This window comes from Physella acuta, unplaced genomic scaffold (genome assembly GCF_028476545.2).
Source record: "Physella acuta isolate Inbredline_101_S28 unplaced genomic scaffold, ASM2847654v3 ptg000366l, whole genome shotgun sequence".
Lineage (NCBI taxonomy): Eukaryota > Metazoa > Mollusca > Gastropoda > Physidae > Physella > Physella acuta.
The window spans coordinates 456,973-477,183 of NW_026731885.1; the positions used below are offsets into that span (position 1 = coordinate 456,973).

The 20,211-nt window shown below is 39.1% G+C and overlaps 1 protein-coding gene across 2 annotated transcripts in view; it reads left to right on the top strand.

Annotated features, from left to right (window-relative positions):
• The first annotated feature begins 1,349 nt into the window (after positions 1-1,349).
• The window catches only part of LOC131941590 (uncharacterized), a 37,637-nt gene continuing 18,775 nt past the window's right edge, over positions 1,350-20,211 (top strand). For both annotated transcript variants that reach the window (XM_059300906.1, XM_059300907.1), the window contains exons 1-9: positions 1,350-2,236; positions 10,604-10,947; positions 11,203-11,379; positions 14,566-14,734; positions 15,504-15,706; positions 16,817-16,939; positions 17,441-17,536; positions 17,918-18,127; positions 18,603-18,752. In XM_059300906.1, the coding sequence (XP_059156889.1) occupies positions 2,194-2,236; positions 10,604-10,947; positions 11,203-11,379; positions 14,566-14,734; positions 15,504-15,706; positions 16,817-16,939; positions 17,441-17,536; positions 17,918-18,127; positions 18,603-18,752 (1,515 nt within the window). In that variant the 5' untranslated portion in view covers positions 1,350-2,193. The remainder of the gene's footprint in view (positions 2,237-10,603; positions 10,948-11,202; positions 11,380-14,565; positions 14,735-15,503; positions 15,707-16,816; positions 16,940-17,440; positions 17,537-17,917; positions 18,128-18,602; positions 18,753-20,211) is intronic.

Here is a 20,211-nt window from a genome sequence, read left to right on the forward strand (position 1 = left end):
TAGTGTGTTTATTGATGTAACCTACATTTATTTTTACACATGTCAATTGTCATCTTATCTGATGTTTGGAAACGTTACTGTTTTTCTTTTATTTATTTAAACGTCAAACATTTCACACAGTTGTACTAAATGACAAAATAAAAAAAAATGAAGACATATAGGACACATCCCTTAAGATGCAGATAATAAAAGTTTTTTCAAACATTGGAGAGGTCGTCTAAATCTTTAGATAAGCTGACCTAGTTCCAATGATAAACAAAAGTACGTGGTTGTAAGTCACAGTCATAGTAAGATAAGTCACAGTCATAGTAAGATAAGTCACAGTCATAGTAAGATAAGTCACAGTCATGGTAATAGCAGTCATGTTGTGTCACCGTTGGTACATTGCTGCAAGCAACATCCCTAAGTACGCACTAGTTGTAAACAACCCCCTCCCCATATAATTCACCACATTGTAAATATTACAGACAGTGCCTTGTCTCACAAAAGACTCTTGTGTTATCTTGAATTATAAAGAAAAATGTATAACCAATCCAGTCCATGTTTTACCAGATGTATAATTTCTCCAGTCCATGTTTTACCAGATATATAACTGCTCCAGTCCATGTTTTACCAGATGTATAACTGCTCCAGTCCATGTTTTACCAGATGTATAATTGCTCCAATCCATGTTTTACCAGATGTATAACTGCTTTAGTCCCTGTTTTACCAGATGTATAACTAATCCAGTCCATGTTTTACCAGATGTATAATTTCTCCAGTACATGTTTTACCAGATGTTTAACTACTCCATTCCAGTTTTTACCAGACGTATAACTTCTCCAATCCCTGTTTACTAGAAATAGTAAACAAACGCCAATGTGACACTATTTTTATACACTAACCCAGTTAGTGAGATAATACAAACAAAGCCGATAGATCTATATCACCACGTTTAAGCAAAACTCTTTTATTACCAATTATTAACGAAGCCTATGTATTCATATCTATAAAAAGAAGCCCCTTGTCACCACTTATAATAACAAAGCACCGTATCACCGCATATAAACAAATCCTTATGTATTATCATTTACATCCAATAAGCATTGTATAGCAAATTATAAACAAATCCTAATTTGTCACCAAGTATAAGCAAAATCCTGTGTATCACCAGTTAAACACATGCGACACTACTTAAAAACAAACCATCCTATATCACCACTGACACACCTCCTGTATCACCACGCATAAACAAACCTATCATATCACCACTTGCCATAAACAAATCCTCCTTGTACTATGGTACACAATCTTTTAAAAAAAACAAAAAAAACCAACAAATTATTTCCCTTGTCCTGAGTTGTCCGCCGCTACTTGAGCAGCGAACAGGTAAAAATCCTTCCCCCATAATGTCATTCTGTTGGTGACCTTACAATGTTGAAGGCCGGTCAAACTATTTCAAAAGTGACACGCATGTTTAATTGAAAACATTCTTTTCGTTGTATTCAAAAGATTATTATTTTAAACAATTCTTTATTTAATTCAACAATTGAAGATAGTGGAATTGTAAAGTTGGCTTTGTCCTTGTCAGCTATTTCTGGACAAGTTATAAACAAAACTATTACATCCTTGATACAATACCTAAGTCGTTAACATTTTGCATAAAATTTGTGTTAAAGATAAAGAGAATAGGACACGTTTTTTTTTCTTACCTGAAAATGTTTAAAGCTAACAGAATAAAAGATAAAAATTTTAAAAGGATTTCGTGTATTTCATATGAAGTTTTTGGACCACTATTTTTGTTGCTTTCTGTGGATGAATTATTAGCCGTATAATATTTAGTTGACGTGCGTTTTAAATTCTGTTATTGAAGTGGCTGAACAGTTACTTGTATATTTTAGGGCCGATTATCTATTTATGGAGTCATATAAGTTGATTTTAAACTACTTCTATAATATTTAAAGAACGTGATTCAAAATCTGTGATTTGAGTTGAACATTAATTAGGGGACGTGATTTTAAAGTCTGTGATTAGAGTTGATGATCATCATTTAGAGGACGTGTGATTTAAAATCGGTGATGTGAGTAAATGAAACTTGAAAGTCTAACCCTATAGCCGGATGTATTGACATAATAAACAAAAGTTTCAGTGGAGCGGACCTCTGTGGCTTTAGTTAATCTGGTGACGTTGGCGTGGTGAAGCCGGAATCGGAAAATGCACCGAATAGGAATAATTCTGGTTTTTTGTGCCTTAACAGGTTAGGTTTCGATTATTTTCTTCACTACAGAGTTTTAAATAATTTCTTTTTAATTTATTTTATATTTTGTTTTGTATTGATGTTTTTTTTTTATTGTTGTCAATGTTTCTTCCAGACTTTTTTCTCCGGGGGGGGGGGGGGGGGGGGGGGGGCGGACTAATTTAATTTAACCAATCAATTGCATTTATCTTAAATAGAATGCTATCGATGTTGTACGTTTATTGATATTGCACGGTTCTTGATCAAAACAATCTAGTTTATGTAAGCGTTTAACGACATCAGTAATCAGTTCCGTAATGCGATCATCTGCATGCTCTTATCATTCACAGAAAAGGCTGACAAATTAATACAAATGCAATAAAATTTCGATTAAATCCAAAAACTTAATTCGTTTAAAAGAATTATTATGCATAATTCTCAAGCAATCATTTTAACGAGTTATTAAAATGAATCAAATGCTTTTCAAAATCACCTGACAATTTTATTCTGAGTAATTACTTCATCCAAAATGGAGTTCACATCTGGCTTTGACCTCGGCATATAAAGGGATAGCGTGGTCAGCACCATGAACCGCCGCATTAAATTTTACTAACACGAGTCAGGTACCCATTAGAGCTGGGTGGACTCATAGACCTGCTGGTTAACAGCCAAGCACTCTACCGTGCGACCACGCCGTAACGTAATTGTATACTATCAAACTTTGAATACCTATATTCATGAGCACTTAGAATAATCTTTAACTCATTATAGAACCTTTAATTTAGGAAATTTTAAACACCTAATTAAATTAGCCGATACAAATTCAATGAAGCCAAAATAATACTAAGTTAATAGGCTGTAGACACAATCTGACAGACGACACAGCAAAAAAATTTCTCCTGGTCAATCCTCGATCTTTTAACCATGCTAATCTAGATAAACGATTAATAGCACAGTTCGTTTATTTTCTGAATGTGTCGAGGACTAATGCCTTAAAGACGCTTCCCTGAAGGTAGCTTAACCCTTTCAGGATCACAAGGATTACAGGCATAATTCCAAATATCTGTGCACACATTTAGTAGTAAAATGACACGTAGATTTCAAAAATGTTAACGGTTTTCCGCTATCTTCAATAGTTCTTGAGATACAGCATGGGACATATGTGTCCCTACGGTCCTCAAAGGAAAATTATCGAAAATAGGTTACGTTGTGAGTTATGTCAGTAGGTTTATTCTAAAAGTGATCTAACATGTGTTAGTTGTTCTGGTACATTAGAAATTGAAAATATCAGTATTGAGAACACATTTATGTCCTTTATGAGTGTATAGTCATCTATGAGTGGAGCTTATGGAAGCAGTTATGTGATGTTATATAAAATACACGAACATGGCAGATATAATACATATTGTCCGCTCTGTTCTCAATCTTTTCTGTTACACATTGTGCATAACTCCTGCGTTTTTCTTCCTATGATTTATCAACGTCTGGTGGGGTTGAAGTGAAATTCTTGCCTCTATGAACAGGTCTTGAGGTGATATCTCTTTGATGTAATCCCTAAATCTGAGCTCTCGCTATCATTTGCCTATATTCAAACTTGGTTTTGCATTGTAGCCAGCGTTGAATTCTTGTCAAATATAGGTATCAATGGCTTTTTGAATCCACATCATTATCTTGAAAACAAATTATCAATGTATGAAACGTGGATTTAATTGCCTAAAATCATTAGGATCTTCATTTCAAACAACATCTATTGTCAATTTCCTATAACCATAGTCAATAACTTTTATTGGAAACTGTGTTTTCAGAAGCCTATAGTTGAAAATAATATCTTGCTCCATTCTCCTGTTTCAATTATCACAAAAACGTTTGTTTGTTCATGTTTTGGGCAAGTCTAGTTCTATTGATGATAATGATATGTATCAGCTTCGGGTCTAGGACATTACCACCCCGTCCAATTCCCCTCCCCCCCCCCCCCCCCCCACCGATGCTGAAGACCCCTGATCTTAACCTCAAACTCCAAGCCTATAGCTAACCCTAACAAAACCCCTAACTCCACATCTAAATCAACATTTAACTCTAAAACTAGCCCTAACCCTAACCTAAGCCTAGTCCTAACTTATCCATAACTGGACGAGGGGTAATTGCTCGAAGGTGGTAATATCGGGTGGGGGGTGTCGGAGGGGTAATTGTAACTATTAACGCTCCCTTTGAGGGGAAAACTCTAGTGTACATCGTATATATTTTGTGTGCGGTGTTCTAAAAATCTCATACAAGGTAACATGTATTTTACGAAATGACAGCGCGGCATGATCACAAATACTGCGCGGACCACGCAGGTTTGAGGGAATATTAGTCACTATAGCATGTGACATTGACGATGTATGCAATGTATGCAAAACAGAATGACTAGAATAAGGTGTAGGCCTTATCGTAGTAGTGACAATCTGCTCTGGGACTTGAACAAGTCGTTTGATTATAGCTTGTACACTTACTTTGTCGGCATATTTCTACATGAAAATTCACATCTTTTTCATAAAGAAGCAAGTTGTTTTCATCGTCTTTATTGTAAATAAACAGTATTTGCACAGCATTTTGTTCAATTATAGTAAATAAAAGCTTTGCAACTATTTGTATTCTAATGCCAAAACTCATGCTTAGCAACGTTGTAAAAAAAGTTAGCTCCCTTCCGGACCGTAGGGACATATATGTCCCAAGCAAAAAAAATTACTTTTTAAAAAAAACAAGCAAAGCTATTAGGAAAAACAAATGTAAATATAATACCTAAATAGTAAATCTTTGAAAAACCGCCAGTAATTTCTTTCTGTTACAGTTAGTATTTTTTATATAAAAATGTAAACTGTAGCTTTGCGAATGGTCCAAAAATGCAAAGTTCCCATAATTATGACAACAAAACTATCTCATATATACTGAAATCAACTTTATTTATACTAAGTCTATCATGTAATAAATGTTTTAAAGCAAATTCAACAACTCTATGTTATTCCAATTTCATTTGGTGATTATTTGAAAATTTGGGACACTGGTGTCCCTTGGTCCTGAAAGGGTTAAGGAATTTGTTCAAATTGACCATTTCTTGAAAGCCGCATGCTTGATAAAATATATTAAAGATAAAAATCATTGTAAGTATTTTGTTTTGGGCAAATGTCTTTTGTGCAAATGTGTTTTGGGCAAATGTCTTTTGGGCAAATGTGTTTTGGGCAAATGTCTTTTGGGCAAATGTCTTTTGGGCAAATGTCTTTTGGGCAAATGTCTTTTGGGCAAATGTCTTTTGGGCAAATGTCTTTTGCATGTCCGCGCCCATTCCGTCCCACATGTTTTGTATGGATTAGAACCCTAAGATGTTCGGTTACCAGTCCAACGTTCAACTGTTGTGACCAGTCCTGAGATTTATGGGGCACCCTACAGTTAGGTCAAGGACATCCCACCCCACGGAAAAATTAAATTATAAGTGAAACATTAAAATATGACGCGGTCGCCCTTGCTTACATGGTACGTTAAGTGTTAACTGATCTACAATACAATTAGTTGGATTCGAACAGCCAGAATACACAAAATCAAAATATTTTCAAGACCACAATGCTTCTATTCGTTTCTTTATCAAATTTCTATCACCGTTGTCTAGACGACGTTTTTTCTTACAACTTTGGAGTTTGCAAAGAATTGCTTATCTTATAAACACTGTTTTTTTTATAATTTATTGTTCAATTTATTTATAGAAACTGTTATCATTATTTATGAGCATAAAAATAACACATACAATACTTCCGCAATATCCCCACACACTAATAAAATGTTATCTAGTCGGGGTTTTTAACACGTCGCTGTAGGAAGACAACTGAAAGAGAGAAGTTTATCAGGTACAAGGTGCTCTAAAATTATCGGAACTTGTCACGTAGGAAGATGGCGAAATAGTTTTATGATTAAAAACTTTAGAGGGGAAGCCAAATCACGATACGTCCATGATGGTGAGATGGGTGTCTTAATATGTTTATCTAAACAATTTAAGAGTTTAGATACGCCTCTGTTGCAAATATATAAGTGTCTAGATACGCCTCTGTTAACAACATAATTGTCTAGATACGCCTCTGTTGTCAATATAATCGTCTAGATACGCCTCTGTTGCCAATATAATAGTCTTGAAACGCCTCTGTTACCAATATAATAGTCTAGACACGCCTCTGTTGTCAATATAATAGTCTAGTTACGCCTCTGTTGCCAATATAATAGTCTAGATACGCCTGTCTGGTTAATATAAGTGTCTATATACGTCTCTCTCGTTAATATAAGTGTCTATTTACGCCCCGATAAGTGTCTAGATACGCCTCTGAGGGTAATAGAAACGCCTTGGATTATGCATAGCGCCGAAAGTAAATAATTTTTGGGCAGAAAAATTCTCTTTTAAATTAAACTTGCAATCTTTCTCTCCCTCCCCTCCCCCTCATTCTAAAACCCCACGCTTACATACACAACCCCCACTATCCCACACACTGTTTACGGATGTAATAATTTATGGCCAGTCACGTGTTCTGTAGAGTCTACAGGCAAGATCAACTTAACCTGGTGTTAAGTAACTAAATCAACAGGTAATAAACAGGTCAGGTAAGACAGGCCTTTGTGTATCTACAAATATGAAGGAATATTAGAAACCTTACGCTTCCATTCGTGACTTTTTACTACGCTCTCTACGTATTTCAACATTTCACTTATACTTATGGTGTTTTTTTCTGTCTGACCAACAGCTACTAGAAAAATATCTCCTGAATAAACACAATACTTGATTATTGGTACTATGTCACAAGACAGAGGACTCTGGGGGTCTTTGATTGGCGGCCCATACCCCAGCAAGGGATGACGGGTAGTGATAATGATGACGATGATGATTATTCTAGTTTATTAAGTCATTAAGGTTTGAGTGAGAATTCATACGGTTGAAAGCTTAATTGAGGGGGCAATGAGATGATCCACCTCCCCCCCCAACACTCACACACATACAATCACAAAGTCAAGGTCACCGTCCAGTTTCTTTCTTTTAACTTTTTTTTTTGTCGGGTGGGAGGAGGGGGGGGGGGGCGCTTGAAAATTTTGGAGTGTCCGTGAGGGCTCAATTTTTCCATGGGACGGGCTGACACTTGTAAAAGTATATAGTTTCTGTATAAATACTATTTCGTTCGGGGGGACGTGGCGAAGCTGGAAGTGGAGGGGGGGGGGGTAGAATCACCTGAAAGAAAGTGTTCATCTAACTAATGACTTATAGAAAACGAGTTAAATTACAAAGCATATCTATTACAATGTCATGTTGTCTTTTCAGAAAAGGCGTTTTGTTCTTGAAGTTACCCATTACCGTTTATAGACAGAAAAATTAATTAAAAAATAGGTGGTTATAAACAGAGGCGTAGCGAGGGGGGGGGGCGGACCGCACCGGGTGACACCATTTAGGGGGGATGATACCAAGGCAAAAAAATAGTAATTTATATAGAGAAAACTTTGAGGGGGGTGGGGTGCAAATCGAAAGTTTGAGGGAGAGGGGGGGGGGTGCAAATCGAAAATTGAAAGTTTGTCCCCGGGAAGAGTCGCTACGCCTCTGGAAGGGGGGGATGACACCATTAAGTGCCGCAGCGGGTGACACCCGATCTCGCTACGCCACTGGTTATAAAGGTGTCTGGTGGTTTGGTGTACAGAAGCCAATGAAATAGTGGGTGTGGAGTCGAAGTTGGGGGGGGGGGGGTTGGCCGGAATTGTGAGTACATGTACACTGTTGGGTTAAGGACATGTGCAGTTTATGACTAGCAATCGCATACAGCAACGGTATAAAGTGGTATTTGATGTGGACTTCGATGTAGCCTTTGGTGTAGCCTGTAGCTTTAGGTGTAGCCTTTGGTGTAGCCTGGTGCCACGGCACTCAACTGACAGCCAATATTCTAATTATAGAATTAAACCAGTCCATACCGGTTGTGAAATGTCTTTTAAAATACCCCGTCATGTTTTTTTAAATTATAGCCTCGACCTTAACTACCTTGAGCCAAAGTTTCGCAAATCGCCCCAAAAAAAAAAACCCCGCGATTTGAAAGAAGTCTGTTGATGTATCAGAACCAGGATATTTGCCAAGGGAAAAAAAAGTTTATTGATTTACCTTTCGTGACGCGGAGTCGCGTTACCCAGGACTGACGCAATATCTAGGGTTTGATGGATGGGGGGCACTTGATGCGTGGGGTGCAGGGATAGGGGCTAGGCTGGGGTGGGGGTATCTGGTGGCTGGGGTGGGGGTGGTAGCACTAGTCACAAGTGGTAAAGATATATTTATAATTGGTGTTTCATATTTCTCAATATGTGTCTGTTACCTTAAAACTCCCGATATTGCAGCTGCAACTGTTGGATATTTTGTGTTTGTTTATGCTTGTATCCTTGGAGTACCTCTTCAAGTATTCAGTTTCACACATTAGGTTCATCAAATATAATTTACATCCTATACACCGTACCCCATCCCCAAATATCTGCCATTATTTCAGTCGCTCTCTGCTTTATTTAGACCACCCCCATACCTTTTTTTCTAACCTATGTTATCAAAGTACTAATCAATTTTAATTCAAGCAATCCATACATTTGATACGTTTTTGTTTTTAAGCATCCCTCTTAGATTAAATGTCTGACGAAATCTTTACATTATTTGCTAAAAGCAGAGACCTAGAAAGCTTATTTTCTTTTAACCCATGTGATGTAGAGTTTAACCAAATTCAAGCCAATAGAAATCTCTTAAGCTAATTCAATCTTCGCCAAAAATAAAAAATAAACGTGAAACCCGATGTCAAGGTCGTTTCCTAAAATAAACACGGATTCTGATTTACATATGACAAAAATATTTGATTTTGTAAATCCGTTTCTGGGAAAGACATGTTGACTTTCATCTTAAATATTTGCTGTTGTGAAGTAAAAGATAGGGTTATTACTTGTAGACAGTGGCGTAGCGAGGGGGGGGGGGGGTGCGGATCGCACCGGGTGACACCATTTAGGGGGTTGACACCAAGGCAAAAAATAGCAAAATATATAGAGAAAAAATGATAATTTCATTTAATTAAGTGATTAATTCGAGTGTTAAATAGTGCTTTAAGAGCAAATTTGACAAATCCCGACAAAGGTGGAGGGGGGGGGGGGGGGGGGGCTGCAAATCGAAAGTTTGAGTGGCGCCGGGAAGGGTCGCCTCTGGGGGGTGACACCATTAAGTGCCGCACCGGGTGACACCTGACCTCGCTACGCCACTGCTTTTAGATTCTATTTGTAACTCTACATTATTTTAACTTTGCTATTGGCATTTTGCAATTTTTCTAATTTATTAGTAGCGTTAATATTTGTGACTTTGTTCTTTATAACTTTTCTGTTTGTAACTTTACATTTTGAAATTGCTGTTTGTTTGAGATGTAACCAGGGGCGTAGCGAGGGGGGGGGGGGGGCGGGGGGGTGCGTACCGCACCGGGTGACACCATTTAGGGGGGTGACACCAAGGCAAAAAATAGCAAAATATATAGAGAAAAATTTGAGGGGGGGGGGGGTGCAAATCGAAAGTTTGATGGGGGGTGCAAATCGAACGAAAGTTTGAGGGGGGGGGGGTGCAAATCGAAAATTTGAAAGTTTGTCCCCGGGAAGGGTCTCTACGCCTCTGGGGGGGGGGGTGACACCATTAAGTGCCGCACCGGGTGACACCCGACCTCGCTACGCCATTGGATGTAACTATAAATTTAATTATTCTAAAAAATGTCTTGAATTATTTTCTTGATTAGACTACTACTTCGAACTGTAATTAATGAACATCTCTACTCTAGAAGTCCCTGTAGTGTCTCTGTATCTTACTTTGTTATTTTAAAGTCTAGACGAATGTTGTAGGTAATTACATGAGCGTATCTGCAGCATGGTTGCATGGTAGAGCGCGCGATCTCAACCCTAACTTCTCAAGTTCATATCCCGGATTCTAGTCAAAATGACGTCACTGTGTATACCAAACTCCGATTGTTTGCTAACTCGCGGGAAAGTAAAGACGACTGGCCATAGAACTCACCACACTATCCCTTCATATTCTGTGGTCACTGAGACAGATGAACTCTACTTCATCTGACTACTCACTAAAACTTGTTCAGTGTTTCTTACAGACTTGTTTTCTCCAGGGGGGGGGGGCACTTGATATTTTCGTAGGGGGGGGGGGGGGGCGATAGACTTTCTTCGGGGGGGGGGGGGGGGGGCTCCGCTCTGAACGCGTTAAAGAAACCACTTTCCTAACTAGTTAATTGAGTAAATATTACTTGCCCCCTTGCACATAAACCTAATCTAATTTTTGTATTCACTGCTGATGCCATGTGTAATTTTTAATTACGTCACCAGCTGCTCAACTTCGAACCCAGGATGACCTTAACCTCATGGCACGTGTCCTGAAGGTCTCGTGGACAGTGGTGACCAACACGGAGGAAGTAGAGCGATACAATGTGGAGCTAACTCTGCAGAACGACGCGACCAACCTGAGCCTGAGTTACGGTCCCTGGAAGATTTACTTCGACTGTATCTACATGATCGAGCCCGACCTGCTGGGGGCGGGGGGCAACAGGAGCGCCCTGCTGGTGGGTCAAGGGGTCAAGGTCACTCACGTGCAAGGGACCTTTTTCATCCTGGAGCCGAGTCCTGCATTCTCTCCTATGCCGCCCAAATCAAAAAGAAAATTTTTCTTTAAGGTAGATCAAGTTACGGTTGGGGGTCATCCATTTACGGCGACTTTGTGTACGCGTTTGGCCTGAGGGGGGGGGGGGAGGGGGTAAAAAATCCGAAATGTTTGTGGAAGTAAAAAATGAATGACTCCTTGTAGAATGCTTCGATAGTTGTGTAATTGTGAGAACAGATGAAATAAAGTTAATGTGTTGGGACCAAGCTAGTGGGAATACTAATTACTATTTTCATTATATCTCATTTATTTTTCTGTTCATCTGCAGGTTCAGTTCTGGTCGGTTTCTAGAACCGACAACATGCCCAACTGGTACCTGGCGCAGCAGGGATTCGAACCTGCGATTATTGAAAGCACCCGAGATCTGTCATACGTGGCTGACAAAACCACGCCTGCACAGTGGAAGCGATTTAATTATGATTACTTTAACCCTTTCACGTCACAGGTAAGTAAACCAGTTTAACCCTTTCACGTATATATTATATACACACACATATATATATATATATATATATATATATATATATATATATATATATATATATATATATATATATATATATATATATATATATATATATATATATATACGTATAAGGTCTCTGACCCCACTCGACAAAACTCGATACACTTTTAACATTCCTTGACCCTACTCTACCTCTCCTAAGTAGCCTACATGACAGATACAGCTGTTACATTACAGATACAGCTGTTACATGCCAGATAAAGTTGTTACATGACAGATGAAGCAGCGACCTATGACATATCAAGATAGTCATGGTCTGTGTCAGCTTATCTTTTCTTCCCCTGAGAGAACTTCAAAAACCACAAGCCTTTTAGAACTTTGGACACACTTAAGCACAGTGTGCTTACTTCCACAGAAGATCCATGTCGATTGGTTTCTGGTGTAACTGATGTATACATCACTTATGGCGACTTATGCATTACGTCAGGGGCGTAGCTAGTGTGGGTAGACTAAGTACGACAACCGCGTCATTTTGGAAAGGATGTTTGTGAATTTACATTTTTTTGGTCATATTTTCAACTTCTAAATTTTATGCTTAAAAACCTTCTAAAATAAAAACAAAACACAATCTTGATATATTTCTCATTGTATTTTAAAATAAGAGTATTATTAAATACTAGATAAATGGCCCGTTGAGGAAGGGTACAACGGGCGCTAGGCTGATAGTGCTGTCTCTTTTCTCTAAACTAAAACCAACCCACCCCCCCCACACACCACCCCCACCCCCACCACCCCCACCCCCACACCCCCACCCCCACAAACCACCCCCACCCCCCACCACACACCAACCCCACCCCAACCCCTCACCCCCACACTCCACCCCCCACCCCCCACCACACACCGCCCCCCACCCCCACCCCCCCCCAAAAAAAAAACATGTCTACCGTCCCATTCAACGAAATATAATTATATACTTTTTCCAGTGTCCGCCCCCTCCCAGAAAATTCTACCCCCCGCCCCCGAAAATTTCAAGTACCCCCACCCCTCTCCGGGGAGGAAAAAGTCTGAAAGAAACACTGAAACCAACCCACCCCCCACACACCACCCCCCACCCCCCCCACACCACCCCCCCCCCCACACACACACCACCCCCCACCCCACCCCTCCACCACCCCCCACCCCCAAAAAAAACATGTCTACCGTCCCATTCAACGAAATATAATTATATACTTTTTCCAGTGTCCGCCCCCTCCCAGAAAATTCTACCCCCGCCCCCGAAAATTTCAAGTACCCCCACCCCTCTCCGGGGAGGAAAAAGTCTGAAAGAAACACTGAAACCAACCCACCCCCCCACACACCACCCCCCCCCCCCCACCCCCACACACCACCCCCCCCCCCCCACACACACCCCCCACACCCCCCCCCCCCCCCCAAAAAAAAACATGTCTACCGTCCCATTGCAAGAAAACCACTTTTTAGATTAGACACATTAATTAGGCGGTAATTTTATTATAGAGTATCGATGAGGAAATTTCTTTTGAGTTGGGGAGGGGGAGGGGCTCAGACGTTCTTACGCGGGGGGTGGGGCTTCGCCCCTACCCGAAGAATTGTATGCAAGAAACTCTTCACGCAAACCACTTAGATTAGACAACATTTCCTCTTTATTCAATATTTACGCCAGAATCAATGACGTCATTATATTACTGTGAGATTATTTTCTACTCTGTGCGCTAAATGTGTCGACGTCATACTTCGTTTTTCGAATTACTATGCATGTTTTTAAATTGCTTGTCTTTTCTCTAGAGCGTTCTTGTCAGACAGATAGATAGATAGATAGATAGATAGATAGATAGAGAGACAGCGAAACTATTATTATAGATTAATACGAACTTCAATTCAAATATTTATTGTAATGTAAGATAACTTGTATGGGAAACCTAGTCGAGAATGCGCTATTCCAATCTAACATTGGTCCAAGTTGGAACATGCACATAGAGTACATAGTCTTACATTTTAAACTGCTAGTCTCTTAGCTTTCCTTGCAATCGTTCCCGTGAACGTGTAGCCGAATAGGAGAACTTAATACGTTTTTATAAGGTGTGTTTGTTTACCTGAAGTCCTTGACATGCTTCTTCACATAAAATAGAAGATATAAATAGCACAGTTTCTAAGTCGGAAGTAAAATCTGAAGGTGCTTATACGTTTAAAAATACAATTTTACGTGTCTGTGCTAGTGTGTGTAAATAATAGATGCAGTGTTTAGAGTTTTATGTTTCTATTGTTGTGGCATAGCATTGGTCTGTAAACACGTAAACACATATACATACACACATGTACAAACATATATATATATATATATATATATATATATATATATATATATATATATATATATATATATATATATACAAATATGTATATATATATACATATATACAAATATGCATTATATATATATATATATATATATATATATATATATATATATATATATATATATATATATATATATATATATATATATATATATATATATATATATGTCTAGATAGAATAATCCATTTGTTTATGAAGATACATTGACGCACATCTGTAAGCAGCCTATCTCTCATGCATTGACCAGCTGTTTGTGTAGATAGTTTCAATTAACTGTTCATCAAAGCACAAGTTTTAGTCCAGCATCCAAACACTTTAGGGTCATCTATAAATGACGTCACGCTTTTTTTGAAGATTTTTACCTCCCCCCCTTCCCCTCCGTCACACATCGTCACAAAAAGCCTTACCCCCTAAAATGACGTCACACCTCATCCTACAACCCTCCTCAAAATTGCAGTTAAATTTTTCTTAAAATACGATATTTTTCCAAAATCTTGTCTGAACTCTGTCAACATAGAGTATTTTAATCGATTCCTGTTACATTTTATTAAACAGTTTTCTATCTAAAATGCGATATAGCGGCTAAAATTCGTTTTTATAACATTGCTTTCTTTATAATGCAAAAGTGTGACGTCACACCATCTGAACACCCTCCCCCCCTCTTCCCCACAACACACACCGTTACAAAATTACCCCCCTCCCCCTGCGAGCTTGACGTCATTTATGGACGACCCCTAAGAGACGAATTACAAACTTTTGAGTAACTGCTTGTGTTCCATGTCTTTCCAGGAACGATACGACAGAAATTACATCCCTTTGGCCGCTGACGATACAGAGGTTCGAATCCTACCCAAGCCAGTAAGCCTCCAGGTGAAAAGCTCCAGCAAGCTGACCATCGACATCACGTGGTACATCGGCTATGTTGGACAGCTGGCCAGTGAAGCTTCCTACTTGGGCTGTGAGTATCACGTGGTACAATCTACAATTGTCCTTGGTATCATTTGTCCTGATATGTTTTGTCCGTGAGATCATTTGTCCTTGATATAATTTGTCCTGGGACCATTTGAACGTGAGATATTTTGTCCGTAAAATATTTTGTCTGAGATATTTTGTCTGGGATATTTTGTCTGAGATCATTTGTCCTGCCACCACTGACCACAGAAGTCTATCATTTAAATTTATTTATCAATGAACACATTACTATGCAAATACGATTTTGTGTTTTTGTGTGATTTTTCCTTTAATAGTCAGCTGAGTTCACTCAGCTATAATGAGTACCTGAATTGAGATTGAGATAAAGGCGAAAAGACAAAGTTCAGATAATACTAGCTCTTTATATTTCGTTGTCATGGAAAAACAGATTAACTCTACTTCAGAGACGTAGCGATGGGGGGGGGGGAGCAGGGGAGTACATATGTCCCCGGGCTCCGACCTTAGGGAACGCCAAAATGGGTTGTAAAAACAAATTGAAATGTCATTTAGCTGCACTTTTGCATTATAAATAGTTAGAGGGGGGTGCAAATCGAAAGTTTGAGGGGGATGCAAATTAAAAATTTGCTCCCGAGGGGGGCGCCAAATTGAAAGTTTGTCCCCGGGCGCCTGGAAGGGTCGTTGTGCCTCTGGTCTACTTCATCTTACAATGGATCTTTTTGTTAAAATTTACATTTCTCTGAATAAAAATCATATAATTAAAGTAATTACAACACATTCATAACACCTATCCACAGCTTATATCGGTCTGCCTAAACATCGCATAACCCCAGGGGCCATCCGCCCGGCGCCCAACACCATCGGACTCCGCATGGCCAACATCAGCCTCAACGCCGAGGCCTACACTCTCACGGTGAACGCTTCAACAGCCACAATTCACATCATTGGGCAGACGGCCGCTGGTGTGTTTTACGGGATTGTCTCCCTTATAGCTTTAATGGTGGGTTGTCTTCTCTTGCTTTGGTAAATAAAATTTAAAATTGTACGTGTTTTTTTTAAAACTATCCTGTAAAGGTTGCGCTTAGATAACGGTTAAGTATAGAGCTTATTTGGTGTCAATGTTGGGGTTAAAATAGCCTGGTACAAAAAAGTAGGGTTAAAATAGCCTGGTACAAAAAGGTATGGATAAAATAGCCTGGTACAAAAAGGTAGGGATAAAATAGCCTGGTACAAAAAGGTAGGGATAAAATAGCCTGGTACAAAAAGGTAGGGATAAAATAGCCTGGTACAAAAAGGTAGGGATAAAATAGCCTGGTACAAAAAGGTAGGGATAAAACAGCCTGATACCACTTAAATGGAAAGCTATTGGTTTATAATTAAAGCTTTCATAGCCAACATACAAGCTGACAGAACGAGACAAAAACAATACGTAGTACATCTGAGGGAATAGTTAATTTTTAAAATTCAAATATCATTAATAATTAATATTGAAGCGATTAATATAAAAGATCCCCGCATTTTATATACTTTACAAGATATTTTATTTGTTAGGCTACAGAAATGTTTATTCATCCACTAAGGTCAAATAGGCCTACAGATTTTATTTCCCTCTTGCATTTTTAATGCTCTTTTTACTGCTTATTGTTTTATTTATTTATTTATTTATATTTTTTGCAATAAGGGGAAACAACCCTGACATCGGTACACTTGTTGAACATTTCATCAGTTGTCGGTACTGAGTACGATTACACGTCAAATAAAATGTCCTTGTTTGTCGTTTTACTATTAATACCCATTCAATTGTCGCTTCTTGTTTTAGTGTGTGTGTGTGTGTGTGTTGCTATAGTATAGCCTATCTATACCTTTTAAAAACAAAACATTTTAAAATAAACATGTTTACGTTTAGTAGCAAGATTTAAAACGCTCTTACACACTACAACTCTAACACACTAGACTAACACACTAGATGTGTAAAACAGAACGCACTAACACACTAGAGCCAAAAAACACTACAACCCTAACTCACCAGATTAACACACTAGATCTTATACACACTAGACCCCTTGCACTCGAGACTTTCCAGATTATTCCTTTTTATTTTTTCCTACAGAACGAGAAAGGTCAAGTTCCAGAGGTCGATATAGTGGACAGTCCAAGATTTGGGTACCGAGGTCTGATGCTGGACATCGCTAGAAACTTCCATGACAAGGGGCAGATAATCCGGATACTGGAGGTTCAGCCCCATTCATTACCTCCCTGTTTCATACAATTTTTAAAATATCTTTTTTAAATTCAATTTCGTTTTTGGAACTCAAACATTTGTTTTATCTTTATTTGATTTAAAAACAATATAAGTGTAATGTGTATGGTAAGATTTAGCCAGTGTCAACAAAATATGGGGACGGAGTGGTCTAGCGGTAGAGAGCTGGACTGCTAACCTGTAAGTATCGAGTTCGAATCCGGGTTCAAGTCAGTAGACCGTCCCTGAGTCCACCCAACTCTGATGGGTACATCAGAAACAAGTCAACTTTTTTGAAAGGGGACTTCACTACTTACAACACAATATAGCTGTACTATAATGGGTTGTGCTTTTTTTTAAAATAATTCCTTTTAAACTACGAACTAATTAAGAATAAAATTGATGTTTTAATAAAAGAGGTAATAATTTTACGTTTTGGCTGTATTGAAAAAAGCAGTTATTTTATTAGATCGTGTATATATTGTTTTAAAATAGTGGATGGGCAAGCTGAAGTTGAACGTGCTACATCTACACCTGACGGACGACGAGGGCTGGAGGCTCGAAGTGCCAGATCTGCCAGAACTTGTACAGGTAAACAAATGTTTTGTTTGAGATTTGTGCCAGAACTTGTACAGGTAAACAAATGTTTTGTTTTAGACTTGTGCCAGAACTTGTACAGGTAAATGATATGTTTGAGACGTGGGCCAGAACTTGTACAGGTAAACAAATGTTTTGTTATAGACTTGTGCTAGAACTTGTACAGGTAAATAAATGTTTGAGATTTGTTCCAGAACTTGTACAGGTAAATCATTTGTTTGAAACGTGAGCCAGAACTTTGTGTCGTGACGCTAACAAAATGTCCATTTGTCACGAAGCTAAACAAAATGTCCATTTATGACATGAAGCTAACAAAATGTCCATTTGTGTCATGAAGCTAACAAAATGTCCATCTTTTTCCCATCAACCGCTTAGCTTGGCTCGAGAAGGTGTCATGACGTCACTGAGACCCAGTGTCTGCTGCCCCAGCTGGGGTCGGGCCCACGTGACACCCCCCACGGGAGCGGCCACCTCAACTCCTCCGACTACCGCGAGATTCTGGAGAGGGCCAACGTCCTTCACGTCAAGGTCATTCCGGAGTTTGATATGCCAGGACATGCACGAGCAGCCATCAAGGCAATGAAGGTACGGCTAAACAAATTGTACAAGTTGTGTATGGGAATTACATCAAGGCAATAAAGGTACGGCTAAACCAATTGTACAAGATGTGTATGTAGATACTGGTGTACTTTCCATCATTACTTGCATGAAGAAAACAACATATCAGTGTACTGTTTCATGTTGAGGAGTACCATTTATCTGACTGTCCGTTTTGTATAGTTTTATTCTTCCAATTAGCTGTATACTCATTAGATGAATATAGCAGAAATCAATACTTATTAAACAGTGATTTTTATACTAAACCGTAGGTGGTTGAGGTATTGTTGTAGACGATTTTATTGCAACGATTACCTGGGTAAGGTTAATCAGATAGTATTGTTTTATTTTGTAGAAGTTTAAATTTATGTTAATTAATATTCAAAACTAATTAAATAACCATGTTATGAAAACATATAGCGGTGTAAATGTCTGTAAAGCGGTTTCTTCTCGAACATTCTAGCTTAGGGCTGCAACAGGGGCTGGCAATGATACGGTCCTGACGGAGGACGGGGACCCCTCGGTCTACTCCTCCCCCCAACAGTTTACGGACAATGCCATCAACCCTTGCCTGGAGTCCACGTATAAATTTATCAGCATAATTATGGATGAGGTCAGTGGTCAGTTTGTTGTGGGAAGTGAAGGTATAATGAGATGAGTGGTCAGTTTGTTGTGGGAAGTGAAGACATGAGATGAGTGGTCAGTTTGTTGTGGGAAGTGAAGGTATAATGAGATGAGTGGTCAGTTTGTTGTGGGAAGTGAAGGTATAATGAGATGAGTGGTCAGTTTGTTGTGGGAAGTGAAGGTATAATGAGATGAGTGGTCAGTTTGTTGTGGGAAGTGAAGGTATAATGAGATGAGTGGTCAGTTTGTTGTGGGAAGTGAAGGTATAATGAGATGAGTGGTCAGTTTGTTGTGGGAAGTGAAGACAGTTATAAGATGAGTGGTCAGTTTGTTGTGGGAAGTGAAGGTATAATGAGATGAGTGGTCAGTTTGTTGTGGGAAGTGAAGACAGTTATAAGATGAGTGGTCAGTTTGTTGTGGGAAGTGAAGGTATAATGAGATGAGTGGTCAGTTTGTTGTGGGAAGTGAAGGTATAATGAGATGAGTGGTCAGTTGGTTGTGGGAAGTGAAGGTATAATGAGATGAGTGGTCAGTTGGTTGTGGGAAGTGAAGACATTATGAGACGAGTGGTCAGTTGGTTGTGGGAAATGAAGACATGAGATGAGTGGTCAGTTTGTTGTGGGAAGTGAAGGTATAATGAGATGAGTGGTCAGTTTGTTGTGGGAAGTGAAGGTATTATGAGATGAGTGGTCAGTTTGTTGTGGGAAGTGAAGGTATAATGAGATGAGTGGTCAGTTTGTTGTGGGAAGTGAAGACATGAGATGAGTGGTCCGTTTGTTGTGGGAAGTGAAGGTATAATGAGATGAGTGGTCAGTTTGTTGTGGGAAGTGAAGGTATAATGAGATGAGTGGTCAGTTTGTTGTGGGAAGTGAAGACATAATGAGATGAGTGGTCATTTTGTTGTGGGAAGTGAAGGTATAATGAGATGAGTGGTCAGTTTGTTGTGGGAAGTGAAGGTATTATGAGATGAGTGGTCCGTTTGTTGTGGGAAGTGAAGGTATAATGAGATGAGTGGTCAGTTTGTTGTGGGAAGTGAAGGTATAATGAGATGAGTGGTCAGTTGGTTGTGGGAAGTGAAGGTATAATGAGATGAGTGGTCAATTTGTTGTTGGAAGTGAAGGTATAATGAGATGAGTGGTCAGTTTGTTGTGGGAAGTGAAGGTATAATGAGATGAGTGGTCAGTTGGTTGTGGGAAGTGAAGGTATAATGAGATGAGTGGTCAGTTGGTTGTGGGAAGTGAAGGTATAATGAGATGAGTGGTCAGTTTGTTGTGGGAAGTGAAGGTATAATGAGATGAGTGGTCAGTTTGTTGTGGGAAGTGAAGGCATAATGAGATGAGTGGTCAGTTTGTTGTGAAGGCATAATGAGATGAGTGGTCAGTTTGTTGTGGGAAGTGAAGACAGTGTAAAACTTGTTATGGGCAGAGATGTCGGAGTTTATCAAGTTG